The 19,093-nt window shown below is 39.2% G+C and overlaps 1 protein-coding gene and 1 pseudogene across 2 annotated transcripts in view; both read left to right on the top strand.

The window, feature by feature from the left end:
- Positions 1-3,824: 3,824 nt before the first annotated feature.
- On the top strand, positions 3,825-10,956 carry LOC145491523 (putative ammonium transporter 1; annotated as a pseudogene). The gene is made up of 9 exons (XR_014049844.1): positions 3,825-3,912; positions 4,262-4,492; positions 5,030-5,136; positions 6,743-6,878; positions 7,231-7,357; positions 7,479-7,581; positions 7,947-8,085; positions 8,246-8,467; positions 10,543-10,956. The product of XR_014049844.1 is annotated as a putative ammonium transporter 1 (transcript).
- A 921-nt stretch (positions 10,957-11,877) lies between these two features.
- The window catches only part of LOC145491499 (endothelin-converting enzyme homolog), an 18,762-nt gene continuing 11,546 nt past the window's right edge, over positions 11,878-19,093 (top strand). Inside the window, exons 1-5 of the mRNA XM_081470741.1 lie at positions 11,878-12,850; positions 16,081-16,125; positions 16,364-16,554; positions 17,414-17,665; positions 18,686-18,751. Coding sequence (XP_081326867.1) covers positions 12,652-12,850; positions 16,081-16,125; positions 16,364-16,554; positions 17,414-17,665; positions 18,686-18,751 — 753 coding nt within the window. The 5' untranslated portion in view covers positions 11,878-12,651. The remainder of the gene's footprint in view (positions 12,851-16,080; positions 16,126-16,363; positions 16,555-17,413; positions 17,666-18,685; positions 18,752-19,093) is intronic.

The raw sequence follows: 19,093 nt of genomic DNA, 5'->3' as shown, positions 1-19,093 counted from the left end.
GACAATAGATCGATTTCAAATGCGTTAGCTCATACAGCCTCCGTCTTGGTCAGTTGGCTTTTGCTACACTGATTACGTAAGAGAGCGTCTACGATTTACGCTTTACAGCTCTATATACATATGACGACTTACTGGATTTACAGGATACTTTCGGTTCGTTCGCTTCTTCCTCTCCCATAAAAAAAATGTGTCAGTCAATATCTGCTTCTTTCCACATCATTGCTATCAAGAACCTCTACATTGGTTTCATTGTAGAGACTTGATTTCGAGAGACCTTTGTTGGAACAGGATTGCAAAGTTCATTGCTTCTGAATTTCTTTCATTTCCTTTGGCTTCTGTACATTACATTCCGTATCATTCCAGCAAAGTTTACCGTTGGTAAATAGTTGTTCTGACTTGTTCTTTTCTGCTAACTTTTTTTTCCCATGTTTTTGAACACGTCAGTCCTGAGTACTGATAATAGAATAATTATTTTAGATGCAAATTTATTATTTTTTTTATTAATTCAAAGAAAACATTAACAGGAAACGAGTAGTGTTAAAGCACTCAATTTGACCTTGATTGTGAAAACGAACCACTGATGTTTCGCATAAGTTACGAATAGCAAGTTTCTCAACTAAAATGGTTGGCTGAACTATTTCTGACAAGAAACGGAGGTGTTACCCCGACAACAAAACACAAAATGAAAAAATTCACTTCAAGATAAAATTCCGCTCTTTGACCGCTTGAAGTCACGAAAGCAAAATTTTATCTTAAATTTGACAACTCAGTACAAAGTTGCGTTACGTTGCATTACAAACACAAAAGGATGTCACATAAAGTATTCAAATAACTGTTACCTTTGATGCTTTCGAAAGCAAAAAAAAAAAATGTTCCGTGTTTTTGTTGTTGTTGTTGTTTTATTTATTTTATTTTTTTGGATCGATTTTAATGAAAATGTAACAGCTCAATGATCCACTTTAATTTAAAACTATCTGCTACTAATAATAAAAAAAAGCCCGCCGATTCCGAGGCTTTCCCTTTTTTTTTACTAATTGGCTAATTTATTCATATTGTTGTATTACTTCTTCTTCTTTTCACTGATTTTTTTTTTTCTACCACATAAACTTTGATACGATTTCGTGGCATACAGGGGAGACGCCATTCTCCGGCTAGCTTCCACAAAATAGTGGTGTCTTCTTTTTAAAATAAATATCCTTATTGCTATTCAAATGTCGCGGGCTAGCGCAATGTTCTCAGTAGGTGATCGAACGCAAAATGTTGCTGATTCCATAATTCATTAATTAGAATATTACTTACTATGACATTTTGTTGTTTACTCCGTGCTCAAGCGCCGGCCTACTAAGATCTACCAAGCGATATCTTTCAAGTGTAAAGTCGCTCACAAATGGAAGCATATAGTATCATACTGTTTATGCTCTTGTGTATATGTTGTGAAAAAATGAACTTGAGGCAAAATAATTTCATACTTGAATGTGGATCGATTAATTTGTATTTTTCTTTTTCTTAGATTATATTAACGAATTCGGAACAAAGGTACGATCAGTTCCATCTGAGTGGCGATCACGTTTCACGAATTTTTTTTTTTTTTTTTTACAAAACATCTTTTGATTACTTTTTACTGGTCACTCATTACTTTTTGTCCTCATCAATCTCACACATTAACTCTTTCCACTCTCTATCTAGTGTGAAAATGTCTAAAATCATCATGGCTATTACACATAGCCTGCGTGGTAAGTGTTCGAGGGGGAGGCTCGCCTGCCTCGCTGGCCATTACACTTTGCATGATTCGTTTCAATCGCTTGATGTCAGGCTCGCCGTAACGCCGACGTCAGCGTCAAAAATGCGGCGCCATGCAAGCACCCGGTTGTTGTTGCGTTGCATACGATATTTAAAGCTCGCAAATGAGCGCAACAGTCGAAGTATAAACATTTGAGCGGGAAAAAATACGAAGGAGTATTTTTCATTGGGAAAAGATACTCAGAGGACAAAGTAGTAAAGCTAAAGACCACCTAAATTGCCATAAATCGGCCGAGAAACCTCACGGGAACCGAGGAAACACAAACCTGAAACAAGGTTGGTTTATCTTTATTCCTATAAATACTACCTCGTATTTTTAGGGTAACTGAGAATATAACTCGATATTGCTTAAGCTCCCTACTAGGGAGGTTAAGCCGTTGTGCTGCTTGTTAAAGGAGGTCACTCTAAAAAACGTATACTTTTTGTCAACGCTAGCTAATAAAACCCTTGCACTAAGTTAAGCCACTCACCGAAGTTTCATACTATCTTCAATGTTTTGCTTGGTGACGCTCTCCTTGCCGTTGCCGCTCCCTCAGCAGTATTCAGATTTTGCAACAGTCCAAACATAAAGCTTCGTATATGAAAAAGGGCTATATTCGTAACCGAAAAAACGAAGGAGCAAACGATAGATCTACATTGTCTCAGGAGTGTGTTTCCTTAGTTCCCGCGGGGTCTCTAGGCCGACTTATGGTAATTTAGGGTGTTTTTAGTCCTCTAGATATCTTTTCCCAGTGAAACATTTTCCCAATTGAAAAGATATCAGCTAGCTAGTTATAAATGTATAACGCTTTCGAGTGGTATACCGAGGAATATCCCACGAGTCACTTGAAACTTTGATTGGTTGGTAGATTTATTGGTTGGTTGGTTTGTTGATTTGGCGGTTTGTCAGTTGGTTGATAGGCTGGCAGGTCGTTTGGTTAGCTGTTTGGTTGTTTGGTAGATTGGTAGTCTCGTTGGCTGGTTGTTTAGTTTTCCCGATTGTAATCTTTTTCATCGTTTCCAAGCAAATATCGATTACCCTAAACATTATACCAAACTTCAATCTATTTCTAACAACGAGTGTAATTTCAATAAAAGGAAATGACGAATCCTTGTGAAAAAATAGTTTTTGGCAAGTCTGATGTGGCGTTTCGTCTCGGCCAAGAGACTCTTCAGAGACCTTTCAGATTTTCACGGGAAACTCGTTGAGCATCACACTCAAACTCCCGTTCGCAAATTAAAGATGTCAACGGCCTGGCGCTCTATTGCAGAGGTATTCCCAACCACACGTTCACGAGTTCATCGCAGTAAAAGGAACTGAAAAATACTTGTGAAAAATTAGTTCGTAGCAAGTCTGATCGAATTGATTAAGAGAACGCTTCTGAAAAAAAAAAATCAATATTAAATGTAACTGCACTTTGATTTTGCTTCGGCTTTTCATAGCGCAGCTTTTCATATTGAAAAATTTTAAAGTCGCAAACATCTACATCTCCATACTAAAATCTCTTTTAGAACAAAAAGGTACAGGATGTTATTATAACTTTAACTTATTGAAAGGAAGACTGTTTTCATAAATTATAATAACCTAATAACTCAAAAGCGCTTTGAGGATTTTGTCACAACTCATTCGTGCAGAAGTCAGACCACCATATATTATATTTTTCACAATTAGGTAAATAAATAAAATTAATAAGTAATGTAACGAGATGGGCTATAAGGCTAATGTTTCGTTCTCATACTTTCTCACCACTTCGTGTCTCATCTTTTCATTTTTTCGTTTAATTTTTCTCTAACAAGGCGAAGGAAACAAAAATAAATCTTTTGATTTCTTACTTAAAATTTAACTCGAAAATCCCGTTTATCCCATAAGGTAATCCTGGCACAAACATACAAAGGACATACAGTCACTCACAGTGTCATAAAATTGTCATAGAACTAACTAAAGCTTTCACTTTGGTGTCACCTGTAATGATCTTCAATTTTGCTTGAACGTTGTCTAACTTAATTTCCAATAATGACTTGGGCAGCATCTTTTTCTTGCAGTTATGCAGGTAGGGTTTGCTTTCTTAGAGGCCGGTTCAGTTAGATCAAAGAACACAACAAACATCCTGATCAAGAATTTCTTGGACGTGTGTAAGTACTACGAACATTATGTTTAAATGTTTTTATTTACCATTTATCACTTTTTCTGACGTGGAAGATCTAAAGCTAGCTAGTATGTTATCTCAAATTCCGTCTCTCTGGCCATCTCTGTTTCTCGTCTCGTCTCGTCTCTTGTCCCCAGTTTCTTATAAATCATGACCTCGAGAGAGGTGGGGGCCTGATAAAAACAAAGCAAACAAAACAAAACAAAAATATCGCTTTTCGGCTTATATATATATAAATGCTCATGAAGCTTCAATCTAGCACACTTTAAAATCATGAACAAGGATGTAGATCTGAACAATTTTTAATGTTTGCAGTAATACTTTATTATTTTCAGTTATTGGTGCGGTGGCTTACTGGTTATTCGGGTACGCCTTCGCTTATGGAGCTGACAGCAATAGGTTTATTGGGTACAAGTATTTCGCACTGGCAGATTTACCAGCCGACCAATACTCTCACTTTTTTTTCCAGTTCGTTTTTGCGGCATCTGCGGCAACAATTGTCAGCGGTTCCATGGCAGAGAGAACTGAATTCAACGCCTACCTTATGTACTCTGTGTTTCTAACAGGTGGGTTTCAAAAAAAAAAAAAAGTTACAATATATTTCGTACTTTATAGAGTCAGATTATAAAGGATCGTACGGAATGACGACGTTGACGCCGAAGACGTCACCTGATAAAAGATAGATTTATAGTCTACTTTGGAATCTTGCTGCAATTGTCTCAGTAGATCTTTTCAAATTGCTTACTGGTTTAAAAATGTGCTTAGGCTAATATGTAATGAAGGCCTTTAAATTCAAAAGAAAAAAACATTAACAATTAGCTGTTGTGGTTCACGTTCTCCAAGATACGCAAAACTTGGTCATTTCATGAACGACTACAGAAAGAGGAACAAAGATTAAGGAGCACATACAGAGCCATTATTCTGCTAAACCTTTTATATGGTGACGTTAAGCTCTCCAAAAGAACGTTGGGGATTGATGGTCCTGTAGGATTCAAGTGTGTTTTCTTTTATCCTGTTGCTGTAAATCTGCTACTTTTAGTTATCATAGGATGATAATGGATTTAGCTTATACCGACATCAAAGACAGTGCCATTCCCTTGTAGGTTTTTTGTATCCAGTAGTCACTCAATGGGCATGGGATTCAAATGGCTGGCTGTTTGTTGGTGTCGATTATATTAAAGACAATGTGACCATTAATGTTACATACCAGGTAAGCGGTCATTTTACTTTCATTTAAGGACGGTGCCTACTAAATACAAAGGTTTTAGCGCCAGGTTAGGACCTTGCGAGAAAAGTAGATCTTTGCAAGGGCTATCGGAATCCACAAAGAAAAAAGAGGGTAGCCACGCATTTTTTCCGAGATAATTAGCCTTGAATCTCAACAAAAATGCTGACATCAGCATTTTTCTGGAAATAGAAGGAGAGGATATTTCTTCACAGCTTTCATTAGAATTCGCCTTTACATACAGAAAAGCAAACACATTTATAAAGATCTGAAAATTACATGGTAAATGGTAACATAAAAACCATTATTTTCTTGGTATGTTTTTAATAACAAAATCGTTGCAACAGCACTTTTAGCGTCTCTGACAGCCTTCCCCACGCTCTGTTTCAGCTAAAATACAGTCTAAATATCTTTTGCTCACAACCAGAAACTAATCACCTGCTGAATAGGCTTGCCACTTCCACTTCATAACATAAAATATAGGGGTAACCACGCGTTTTTTAAAGTTATTGATCCTTTTGTAAACTTTTTACGGTTCCTGTTACATTTTTTCCTGTCACCTCCCCAGTAAGTAAAACATTTGCGTATCTCGCAGTTGTTTTGCGCGCGCACTACGCCATCTGCAGGTACCTGTTTACAGTTGGATTTCAGTATAACTTTTGACAGATAACTGCTAGTTTTTCAGCTGCAAGACGTTAACAGTTAGTGGTTAGCGATATGCTGCTGTCCTGGTGTTCCTGGTTTAAGTACAGGTTCATTAAACTTGATTTGGTCACAGTAGGAAAATTTTGCTTTCAATTTAGTCGTGTACTTGGTAGCGTAGTTGATTGCGTGATGTCAACCCAGCGCGCGCGTGGCGCGTAAACCATGCCTTGCATGATGCGCAGAACGTGTGCGCACTAACAAAAGTAGGCACTAAAACTGAATGATGCTCAACTTCTCAGACCGGCGGAAACCTAAAGTGACAACGCTGACTTTAACCTCTTATACCTTTTCGATATTACGAAATCCAAGTTGGCCCCTGTGTCCAAAGCATGACCCAATAACCTCGTGACATGATGTCGCCAGTCCCCGTTACTTACGTAAAAGGAAAGATTTTTAGCGTACAAAATATTCTGGGAATTTAGAAAATCAACAAAGGGCCCGGTATAAATCGACTTAAACATCACAGGCTGCAGCGTACTACACAGGTTTTCCACTAACAATCTTGGATTGGTATGATGCTTGTGTGTAGACTGCCATCATCGCATCGGTCCTTTACGCGCCATAGGACGCAAAAGACCTGCACAGTCTCTGTCCAGCGTAAGCGGTCTTGTGCCATCGTTCATCGGATTCCGTTCTAGGTCAGAGCATGGACTTACGTTCTTTCTCCGCTGACCTTCTCTAAGTTATTGTTGGCCTTCCCCGTTGTCTCACCCCCTCTGGTGCCAAGAACAAAGCTTTTTAAGCATGTGGATGCTGTGTAGACGCGAAATTCAAGTGACTTATAGAATGATGCACATCGATATATCACCCAAAAGCACAACTAAATAAAATTGGTCCTTTGCAATGTTTTTGAGTTCGTTAATTTTTCTCTTTTACGTTGTTGTAGGATTTTGCAGGTAGCGGGGCTCTTCATTGCGTTGGTGGTGCAGTCGCCTTAGTCGGAGCAGCCACTGTAGGTCCAAGAATTGGAAAATTTGTTAATGGTTCACCTCAGACGATTTCAGGCCATACTGTCCCGGTAAGTTTGTTGATGATGTGCAAGCGTGTTGCATTCTTGGAAATTGAAAGCACACTTGTCTGATTCTCAGAAAAACTCACAAGAAAACACTGAATATTAAAGTAAATAGAAGAGAGAGCATTGTTCTAGGTCAACACTCCTCCAAAATACTGTGCCTCGCTTTTAAAAAATACCGAGAATACAATTCAAGGCAGCCTAATACAACTTCAGTTTTCTCTTATATATTGTGAGCGTCGCTTAGATGCTTATCCTTTAATGTTTATTTGTTAAAGTTCACCAATATTCCAACGTTTACAGCCGTTTTGGGCGAAGACAGAGTTTCAGAACGTTTTTTTCCTTTTGCACTCTTAAGAGAGCGGCCTTGTGAGGATTCATTCTGTTCTTTGGTTTCCTGGCATTCAACGGAGGTTCCCCTGGGGTCCATCTCCAATCCGGGCGATGGAGACACTGTGACCCTGGTCATTACGAACACTTTCATTGGAGGTGAGCTATACTTACCATGCATTCAAATTACGTCAAATGTCGCATCTTTAAGCTATTTTCAACTTTTCTTTCAGTTTCAAGACACTAAATCTGTTTTATTATTTTTATCATTATTATTTAGGAGCCGCGGGTGCATTGACTGCCATGCCGTAATCAAGCGCTTGGGATATGCGGAGAAATACTGGAGTTTGCTTTTTACCATTAATGGTGGACTTACTGGAATGGTGAGACTAAAAGCGCTAATTGGGTTATTCTCAAATACCTCCTTTTTAAAACGTTGATAACATAGCTCATTTGTTAGTATATGGATATGAAATCAGAGAATAGCTTTCGAAGGCTCGGTAGCATATACAAACCGGTTTGAGTATTTAGAGTCTCAACCAAGAGGTTTGGGTGAAAGCCCCGACTAGGATACTGCGTTGCATTTCTCAGTAAAGATACTTAACTTTCGCCTTCGCCAGGGACTGTAAACGGCAGATCGTAGTGGTAAGCCACATGGCTTTTTTGACTATGATCTCATCTACAAGAGTACAAATACCTCTAGTTGTTTCACTTAACAGAAACTAGAATACCTGTGTTTGTTTCTCAGGTGTCCCTGTGCTCAGGCTGTAATGTCTTCCATCCTTATGCTTCCTTCGTTATTGGAATCGTTGGAGGCATGACGTACGTTGCTTGGAGTACTCTCATGTTGCGTTTAAGGGTTGATGACCCCCTGGATGCTGTGGCTGGTAAGTGACACCAAAATATGCAGGAATTCTATTCTCACAACCAGAGTCCTCAAGAAAAGGTAGTCGTTACAGACAAATCCGGTTAGAAAATTTAACATTGTTTTGGCGGTTAATAATGTATGTGAACTAGTTTTAATTGTTGTATTGTATTTTTCCGCAGTTCATCTCGGCGGTGGTATCTGGGGAGTGCTGGCGGCTCCAATATTCAACAAGGATACTGGAATCTTTTATGCTGCCGACGAACATTCATTCCGTTTGTTTGGGTGGAACCTGCTGGGGCTGCTTGCTATCAATGCCTGGTCCGTTTTACTCTCTTTCATTTTTTTCTTCCCTTTGCGCCTCTTTAAAATGCTCCGCGTCAGCGAAGAAATAGAGTTGAAAGGTGAGTAGCCTGCTAACCAGGTTTGTGTCCCACAGCCATCACGAATCCAGTTTCCAGTCCTCGCCTTTTCTTTTTATTTAAAGTGCACCTAACCCCCAAACTTTTTTTCGCTAAAGCGAATCCACTTGTTATTCAAAACATTTGACCAATTGAATTTGGTTGAATCCTCCATTTTCCATACCCTTTCAAAGTCGCGCTTGAATTCTTGCGCGACCTCTACCCTGGAACCAATCACAATAGCGCCTCAGTCAGCTGTCTGTATTTTCTCGAGAAAATGGAAAACAAAACTAATCGATCCAATATATTTTAGGACTGACACATCCCATTTTTGCTTCAATATTATTTCTTTTTCGTCATTGGAGTCAGAGTTAAGTTTCGATTCGGCTCCGAAATGCCCCGTTTTATCGAGTGCGTTCGACAACTGTGAACTCACTGCTTAGAGCATTGGGAGCAATTTGCAATATTTCAAGCGAGGACGGGGAAGATTTCCTTGCGGACGAGCTGCTTGTATATCAGGAATGGAAAGTTGAGGAGCAGGCAAACAAAAAGCAGGAAAGAAAACTCGAGGACTGCTTTAAGTCAGTTGGATGGTAATTTCGTCATCTAAACAGAAGATTCCCACCCGTGCTTATAGCCCGTTTACATTTGTCTTTAGCGAGAATGTATTTCGTCAAGGTATGGTTGCTCTACTAAATCCAGTTTGTATTTTACAATCTGGAACACTTCATGTTTATAAGAGTTATGTAAGTGTTGCAGTTTTCGAGACTTGTTGACCCCTGCACGTAATTACTCTTTTGGCGGCGTCTTTGTTCTAAAATTTGATCCTTTCTTGAACGTTTAGTCCATCACCTCAATGGATGTACAGCTTGTTTTGACTCAGTTCCATTTAAGAATTGGTCTGGCCCATACTTTGACTGTGATTATAGAGAGCTCAACCAAAACGCTGGTTTCGATCGATTGAATTCACTTTGAACCTGTATTTTTAGTTTATGGTTAGGGTTGGGAAACATTTCATACAATTACCGACTTCACATTGTCACACGTTTTAAGTCGTAACTCCAAATAACCAATGTAAATTTTTCTCAAAGTTTGCAGTGAAATTCGTCGGATAGGCGAAAAGGATGTGTTCCCTAAGCGGTCCGCAGATAATGTTATGCTGTCATATTTTTGACACTATTGCAGAGAATGTCGCACTGCTGATTTCCAAACCTTCGAAAACTCTTTGAGTCTAACAATTTAGTTATCATGTAATTCTAAACGATTTATCTTCGAATTTTTTCTAAATCGAAAGAGAAATAAGTGTGGTTGGCGGCGTACAGCTGCGACCTATTTACATATCAGTATATCGGTCGTAACTTTGTCCGCTATGTTATAAATACTGCGGACTGGAAAATATAGTTTCTCGCTGGTATTTCTACAAATTACTGGTTGGCTTTAATCAGAAAATTTTGCAAAAAAGCGTTTGAATTCTGCAGAACAAATTCCAGTGAGAGTTCTTCAATGGTTCTCACTTCGCTTGGTACGGTTCGACAAAGTCAACCCATCGTTTACGTCTTTATTACACCATTGACCGATCATCGCCAGTAAATTGTACAGTATATCTTGCTATAAATCTGGGATACCGCTGCAACAGAAAATAGCACTTCTGGAAGGCGTTTGTGCGCACTTTTCGAATGTGTATTGCACCATCCTGAAGGAAATGAGAGGACATGAGATATTCAACCTTCCTGGGTAGAAGTCACAATAGCCGCTGGACCCATTCTCCTCAAACTCGGGCGGCGTTTTGGTGCTACTTTCGAGATTTCGTCGGGGCACAGAAAATCGAGGATTCAACCAAATCCAATTTTTTTTTTTCAGAAGTATTTCAAACAACAAGTAGATTCGTTTTAGCGCCAAAAAAAACAACAACAACAACAAATTGGGGTTAGGTGCATTTTAATTTCTTGTTGGAGCGTTTTTGCATCACTAAAGCGCAAAAGTTCACATCAGAGGTTCATGATACGACTCGATTTTATAACATTGATCATGAAAAGAAACAAGTCACAAATTTGACTTGAATTTCCCCTTTTTCTTAGGTCTTGACATTCCCAAACACGGTGAGCCCGCGTACCCACTGGAGAGTTATGGAGACGGATGGGGGTCTGGCAAATACCCGGCAGCAGAGACAATGGAGTTGCCTTTCACCCTACAGTTTAAGACTACTCCCCCTCATGAAGACCCTAGCCCAACCCCAGTCCAGAACGGCCACCCTAGCATGCCTGCCTCTCAAGAACTAGCAATAAAGTAAAAATACGAGAAATAAAAGATCGAACGATTATTTCACGGTTATAGAGTTTAAAATGCTCTCTTCCAATAAGTTCGTCAGTTGCATGACGTGTTGAAAACAGAGGTTTTGTTCTTCTCTTTTTTTTTTAAGCAGTAAAAGTCAATTAGACTTCGATTCATTCTTAACCAAGCAGGGAATAGTTGTACAAACAGTAGCAAATTGTGGCGAGATCTTTGTCTACATCAGGATTTGTAATGACCTAATAAATAAATCAAAATTTTAATAAACCTACAAGGCTGATTAATCAGTCTAAATGTTCTTTTTGACAATTCTTTGATTTCGTCACAAGTATTGCTTAGACCATAGTAGAATTCTACTTGAACGCTAATGCAAATGCTGCAATATGATTAGCTGAATGATCGTACGCTGTCAGCCATTAGTGTGCAGTGGCTGGATGTCGTCTACGAAATGGCGACGGTTTTCTTTTTTTTTTCGTTTTTCCAAAGTTTTGGAGGAATATTTTGATGCAAATGGTAAATAAATTCCTGACATGACTGAAAGAAGGACATTTACGGTTTCTCGACTATAAAAATACTTGGAATCGTTGAAAAAATGATACGCGCGCGCACACAACTGCAATTTCAAATGACAATCCAATCCGAGCGATTTTTCTCTTCTAAGGCTCGAAGTTTAATAATACGTCGAGAAATAATTGGAAACCGTTATTTGAAGTAAATTTCAGATAGACTTCTACTAAAACAATTAGATTAATTGCTCTCATTTTCGATCTTCTATCATGCAACTCATAGAAATCTCGAGCTTATAATCGAATTGTTAATTAGGAGTTAGGAAAACTAATAGAACATCGAGCTAAAACTGGTTGCCACTGCTGTATGCCCATAAAACCATACATTCATCTCCGATAAAACAGATTGAGAGACATTTCATAAAACAGCGACTGTTGGGAATAAATTAAAATGACTTGCATCATCGATTAGCTAATTACCGATGATGGTGCAATAGCTTGTAAAATCACTGGCAATGATTGATTCTAATTTTAGTTTCTGTCGACGTGGTATTTACCTTTTTCATTCAGACGACGTGTGGTTAGTTTTCTTTATTGAATTGTACATTCACTACCTGTTTTGTCTGATGCAATGACAGTGCAATCGATAGTGTAGGTAAATTTGTAATTGTTTCTTGAATGAACTACACTGAAGTACAGTTCTGTGAGTTCTTGGTCTTCCCGAATTCCAGTTGCATCAGGTCCCCGGTATCTAGAAATAAGTTACGGATTTCTACCCTCAAGCAAGTCAAACACGTTGCTCGGAGTTACATGTAATTTTACCCAAGTTGTGTAAATTAACTGTTGTCAAGTCCCGTTAACATTTTCCTTTCCAAACAACATCGCTGTGTACTGCCGTGGAGCCATTTTACCAGTTTTCATTGCTTTCTTTCGGAACAAAAGGGCTTGGGAAATCAGCTGATAAGCTGTGAGCCATCTATCTTTTAAAGAAAAATTGATTTTGTGTTCCGTTATCCCCCCAAAAAATTTACTACGAAATCACAATATATTATGCATGCCTAGGCCGCTGAGGGTCATTCTTGTAGTCGCTTGGAACCAAAACTTCCGCTTAGCGTGTTCTGAACAATCAATGTCATTTATGCACCCTTGTACTTACGCATCACAGATCGCACGTGTTATTTGAACCCGTTTGATTGACAGTTCCTTCCGCTCTCGGAAATTTTGATATATATTCCACTTGAAAGCGAGGCTAAGGAAATTTGTGAGTGAGTGTTATACAGAATTGCTCGCGTCCACACCCCCGGATACTCTACACCTTCTTGTCATTTGTAGCATCCACCCATACATTTACAGATAGAGTTTCGCTGCATTGCGCTAACCAAGTTCTCAAGAATGTTCAGGAATCTGAGAAGTCCAGCTGCAGACGACGAGGTCGAACTGGTCGACGATGGGGATTCAGTGGGCATAAAATACCGACTTCGACGTCATTGCAGCAAATGTCGCCTGTTTGTTCTTGCCCTTGTACTTCTCTTCCTGGCTGGTGTTATATTTGCCGTTGTTTTTATTGTTACTAAGACGTCCAGCTCTGAAGGTATGTGACTTTGGAAATTTAATGATCTGTGGAAACACCGGTGCATGAAACATCAAAAGAAAATTGAATGCTATGTGCACTTGCCGGGATATCTATTAGGGCCCAAACCGCCTTCTTAAGCTAACGGTTTACTATATCTGGTCCTTAATACAAATGGTACAGCCAATTCATTCGTAACTTGAACAGCGAGAGAGACAGGGAAGCGTCGAGGTATGCTTTTCAAACATCCGGACTTCCTTGACATTTTAATTGATCATTGTTTGATTCCAAAATCTAATCCAGTCATTTCACTCTAAACGCTGTCGGTGGCACAGCCAAGACTGAAATTTCATTGAGCTTGTGTTGGACTCTTCTGTGACAAAAAGTTAAAGCGATGATACTAAACTCTCTAAATACTGCGCTTAATTGTGTCTCGAATTACGTGAGGAATAAAAATCAAGGAGGAAAAACCTAGGAAGCGATAACAGCAGTTGTGTTGTATAGGAGCGGAGTCATCAGATAACTGAGGTTTCGAACCTGTCAATCCTGTTGATTGCTAACTGCATGGCCTGTTTAAGTTTTGCATCTTGACACAAATTATGGTTGTCTGCGGCACATGGAAAGTTAGTCATGCGCGACACGGCAGTAGTTTTAATTCAGGGGAAAGCGATAATTGGTGTTATTATACATTGAACTCACCCAGGAACCCATCTCCTGACTCACTATCTCTTATCTGATTGGCCAAAAGCGCACACAGTGAATTTTCGAAATCAGCGCTTGTAACGTCATTTAGCTGTAGATGATACAATGATCATGTCAAGGACACTCAAGGTCACGGGAAATCATGTCATGCACGACAGCGGTGCATGATTTCTAAGGGTAATCATGTCAAGTTCGCGCGCTTTATGTTGCTTGCCATCTGTGAAGAAACAAAAACATGACATACATTTCTTTGTCGTTCAATCTATAATAAAAAATTATTAGATTCGGTTTTTGCAAGAGATTATCAAGGTAAGAGAGTGAATCCCCATATAGGTCCTCTAACTAAGGTAATCCCTCCTAAGTTATTTTTAGGCATTGTACCCAGTTCTTCCGCGGATATTACTAGCGCGTTGTGTGGATGTTTTAGTGGAGGATTTGTTTACATTTCGTTTCGTTTCGTTTCGTTTCGTTCAAAGCAAAGGAAAGCCTCCAACGCTGTGGAGATGCGTTCTTTGATATTTTGATTAAAAGCAAAGGAGCTTCGGCTCTCGGTATGTTTTAATACATTTCGAAACTTTAATAGGAGTTTAAAATAACAGACGGATGTACAAACATTAACAACTGAATGAACAGCAGCGAAATGTTTAGACAAACGAGTGCAAAGCAAACAAACGCCCAAACACAAGCTAGGCAACCGAACAAACAGATGGTCGAAAGTGCAGGCAGACGCTCGCTGTCCAAGTAGAAAAAAGCAGTTTAAGCAGCAACGGCAACAACACCAAAGACAACGTCGATTGAAAAACGACTTAATATTTATATTCAACCTACGAAACTCGCGAAAATTTAGATTCATTCAGTTTGTCTATACTGTTAGAAATATCCCAAACTGAATATGTAAGAAAAATTGGCCTTCGTATAGTCACGTTCTCTCGAGTATGCACAATGTGGCTATTTCACGTTGTTGTTTTGTGACCTTTTGTAAACAACGGCAGAGAAATGAACAAAGAATTATAACGCATGCTTACACTGCCATTGTACTCGTTGCCGTTGCCGTTAAAGTTTGCTCAATTAAACTCCCTAAAACCCAATAAACGGCAAAATAATGAACAGTCAAACGAGCACAAAACAAACGAAAGCCCGGCCGAACGAAAAGGCGGCTAAGAGTGCAGAAAACGTCTCTGGTGTGAAACGAAACCAAAACATATAAAATGACGTTCCCGCCATTTCGTCTCAGGTAGTTTCGAGAAAGTCGCTTCGGCTGTCCTCTCATAGCGCGAGTAACATCCTCGGAAGAACTGGGTACCATGCTTAAAAATAACTTAAGAGGGATTACCTTGGGTAGAAGGCCTATATGGGCGATTCACTCTCTTACCTTGATAATCTCTTGGTTTTTGTGACATCCGGAATAAGGTAAGGGTTATCGGCCTCAGCCTTCGGCTTCGACTGATAACCCCAACTTCGACTTTGATTGTTCTGGATATCACAAACACCTCACCCTGTGTTTAGAAAACAGTTCTAAGAAAATAAGAGCTGATTGGTTAAAAATCGTGTTTCTATAACGCGATAGAACAAGCACGAGCTGTTGACGTAATGATGGCGCGAGCAAAGAGAATTTACAGTTTGATGATCAAAGTAAACAAGTTGTTTCCATTTTTTTTCGTCGTGGTGTTTTCTAAAAGAAATAGAAAACATGTTCTCCGTGTTTCTATCGAGTTATAGAAACACTCGTTATAGAAACACTTCTATCGAGAAACACTCGTTATAGAAACACTCGTAAGTTATAGAAACACTTCTAAACACTCGTTATAGAAACACTTCTATCGAGTTATAGAAACACTCGAAAAAGCTGTGGAAACACTCGCCTACAGCTCGTGTTCCCACAGCATTTCTCGTTCTCTCAAACTTACACTGGTGTTTCTATAACTCGATAGAAACACGGCATATTTTTTATATTTCTTTAAGAATAACACACCGATTGTATCTAAGGGCCGGGTCGCACTAGAGCCAATTTTGTTTGTATTGTTTTTGTTTCTTTGTAGCTCAGGGGTAAGGCCTATTTCGGGGAGATTAATTCTCTTACCCCTCATTCTCTTTTGAAATAGAGCAATAGGCAATCTCTGCACGTGCGTTATAATTCATTGGTCTTAAGCGAGTCTCTGCAAAATAACGCAAAATAGCTGCATGATATGATTCTCTGCATTTCAATTTGGAACAGGACGTTACGTTTTCATGCCGAGCTAATATACTTTGAATAGATCTGGATATTTATACTTTGAACAGATATACTTTGAATAGATCTGAATATTTGTTTTCTTCAATGGAGATTTAAAAATCTCCAGTTGAAGAAAAGGAGTGCCATGTGTCTTCCAGCATTCACTAGAGTCTCCGCGAAACCCGTATTTGTTTTTACTCTAAGCAGGTTTTATTGTTCATTTACCCAATCAAACTCTTGCGATGTCGACCTGGAGAGATTTTATAGAGAAATTGTATCAGGTCCAGTTTTTGTTTTTGTTTTTGTTTTTATACTTTCATGACAAAACCACCCACAGGGCGACCTACAGAGCGACCCATGGCACCATCCACGGCATCTGAAGGTTTGTTTTACATTTTAATGTTAAAGTAACCTGTTTTGAGCTTGGTTTAACTGCACCTACAACTTCCGGACCTTTAAACACAGACAAATATTTACAGTGAGCTTACCAGATCAAGCTGGTTCACTGTCTGTTTCAAAGGAACATAGTTGTTATAGTAAGGTTATGGGAAAGGTCAGCCAATCCTTATTGCAGAGACAATGTATGAGTTTGTTAACAATTTGTGGTAATTTCTTCCAAGTCATTTCCAATCAGTTGAACAAGAATGTGGATCCATGTGACGACTTTTATTCCTACGCATGCGGAGGGTTTTCCAAAACCCATCATCTCAGTGCGGAACAGAGTAGCGAAACTGGCTTCACTATCGTGAACGACGACAACATGGAGGTTTTACGACAAGCTATGGAGACTGCTGCTTATAACTATTCACAGGTTTGGCACGAGTAGTCTAGGACGCTGAACTAGATTCAAACCAATCAGAGCGTAGTATTTTTGGAATGGACCAATTTCTGTGGTTGTTCATTCGCGATCGCGCGTTATTCGAAAAAGTGTTTCAGCCAAATTTGCAGGGCTTTGCATTTATAGAGCTTGGTATGTATCATTTCTACATTGAACTGATACTTTTTTTTGGACAAGAACTGTTCAGTTAGACCCTTCTCAGGTCGCCATTTTAATGTCACGTAACACATATGCTTGAAAATTAATACGTGCTCTATTACAAAACGAAGAACCCGGTCGAGCATAAGCGATGTAAAACGTTAAAGTCACTAGAGGGTCTTACATCTGATCAAATTTAAACTTTAAAAGGATTTAAAACTTTTAGATTCGAAGCATGATGATGTCACATGAGAACTAGCATATATATGTTTCAGGGCGATTTATATGTTATTTCCCGGCCCTTGTAGGTCCTTACTGAGAAGGACGTTGCCCGAAGCCTTGAGTTGTCTAACAACCCGTAACCGCAGCACGTTTATACCATATTTGGGCGAGCATGCATAATTTTTCCGTATTTATTGTCGGATTTCATGCGACAAATAGAGATACCAGTTCTTGCACTGGAACGGCACCAACTTGACGTCTTCATACAAAACTCTATAGATTTGGGTGGAACACTTTTCCAAATAACGTGCACAGACCGAAATCTTGATATTTCAATCATCTATCAAATCTCAGATTCTTGACTGAATTTATGGAATTGTTTCGATTTTTGATTGCGTGACAGTAAAGACCATGGCCAGCCATATTTCGATTCAACTGATTAAGGCTGGTTAAATGCCATCTTGTCTTGTAGAGTTCATCTATCGTGAAAACTGCCAAGATCTACGATACATGCGTAGATACTGCTGCCATTGAGCGTCGAGGGATCTCACCTTTGGAAAACTTGATAAAGCAGTATGGCGGCTGGACAGTGACTGGGGATGGAACTAACTCGTGGACAGTGGCAGAGAAAATGGGCGCCGTTCTAAGAGACTTGAATGTACAGACCTTGCTTTCGGTATCCGTTGGTACAGACCCACAGGACTCAAACCAACACATTCTAAGTGTGAGTATAATTAGGATACTTACTGATATTTGTACGATTTTATCATCATGGTATCTAAATCAGCGGAGGATTGGGATTTAGTGGGGTAAGTTATGGTGTGGTGTGTTGGGGCAGTGTAGGGCACGTGGAAAGGTAGGGTAGGGTACGATAAGGCGCTTGGGAAGGGTAGGGCAGGGTAGGTCGGGTAGGGAAGGAAAAGGTAACAAACACTTACAAGTGAAAATGACACTAAACAAAAATTGGACAATAATTTGTCTTGCATTTTAATATATTAGTGAGATTGTATTGTTTTGAATGTAATATATCAAACCCGGGAGATTTGCAAACACCGAAAAGGAAAATAAGCGCACCGGGATATTTTTGAGTGGCTTTGAGTCGCGCTACCGAAATGGCAGACTAAAGTTGTCTATCCTCACCTCAGTTAACAAAAGCGGTGATGCGACCAGAGCCAGTATAATAGCAACAACAAACAGCTTTATTTCCATTTCCAAGATGACTCGACTGCCCATTGGTTTACGTCTTTAGTCACATAATGTTAATAATTAGGTAAATTATTATTAGCTGCAAATGTTTATTTAAACTAGATTAGATCTTACATTGTAAAGTTTTAATTCTTATTTTGTAACTGTTCTTTATTGCTTATTTACACACGACCCCACAAGCTGCAAGCTTAATTACTTATCGGGATAAATAAAGGTTACTTACTTACTTACCTTAATTTATGCGACTGAACAAAACAGAAAATAACAATAACGTGAGAAAAAAGAGAGACGCAAATCAAGTTACATCAGTCTGATTTAGATAATACATTTTTGCGCAAATCTAAGCATAAGGAAATTCAGCAGCATACATTTATTTTTTAGTAGCTTCTCGATCCAGCTGTTGGACACAATTATTGTAAGGGTAGGGAAGAGGGTGTAGGGCAGGGTATGATGACATCATTAACTCCACCTAGAGTTTCTGAAGTAGAGTAACTTACTCACCCTTCATTTTCTCTTCATTCTTATCTTCTGTTTTTAGATCAGATTTTCTTCGCTGGGACTGGGTATAGGCTACTATTTTGATTACTCAAGTGAGGGCCAAAAGGTTGGTAGGAAAATATTGTATCATGGGTCAAACTCGAGTCGGTGAATGAAATTTGTACCAGTCTTTATGGGTGTATAAAGGGCGTGGCTAGGGGGGTCCTGGGGTGCCTGTGAGCCCCCCCCCCCTTTTGAAAGCATTTTTTAGCAAACAAACTACAACATGTGGGAAAAACGGAGGAGGTCGACATAACAATCTGGTGAGTACCCTCACTTTGACACAGTGTGACAACCCCTTGAAAAATCCTTGCTACGCCCCTGTGTAAGATGTATGGATATTCAAGTGAAGTATAAACAAAACCTAAAATTCTTAAGTGCAAAATACTGCTGTTAAGTAGATTTGCCG

This window comes from Orbicella franksi, chromosome 6 (genome assembly GCF_964199315.1).
Source record: "Orbicella franksi chromosome 6, jaOrbFran1.1, whole genome shotgun sequence".
Classification (NCBI taxonomy): Eukaryota; Metazoa; Cnidaria; class Anthozoa; order Scleractinia; family Merulinidae; genus Orbicella; species Orbicella franksi.
The sequence above is the reverse complement of the archived record's forward strand: the minus strand, read 5'-3'. Positions and strand labels throughout refer to the sequence as shown.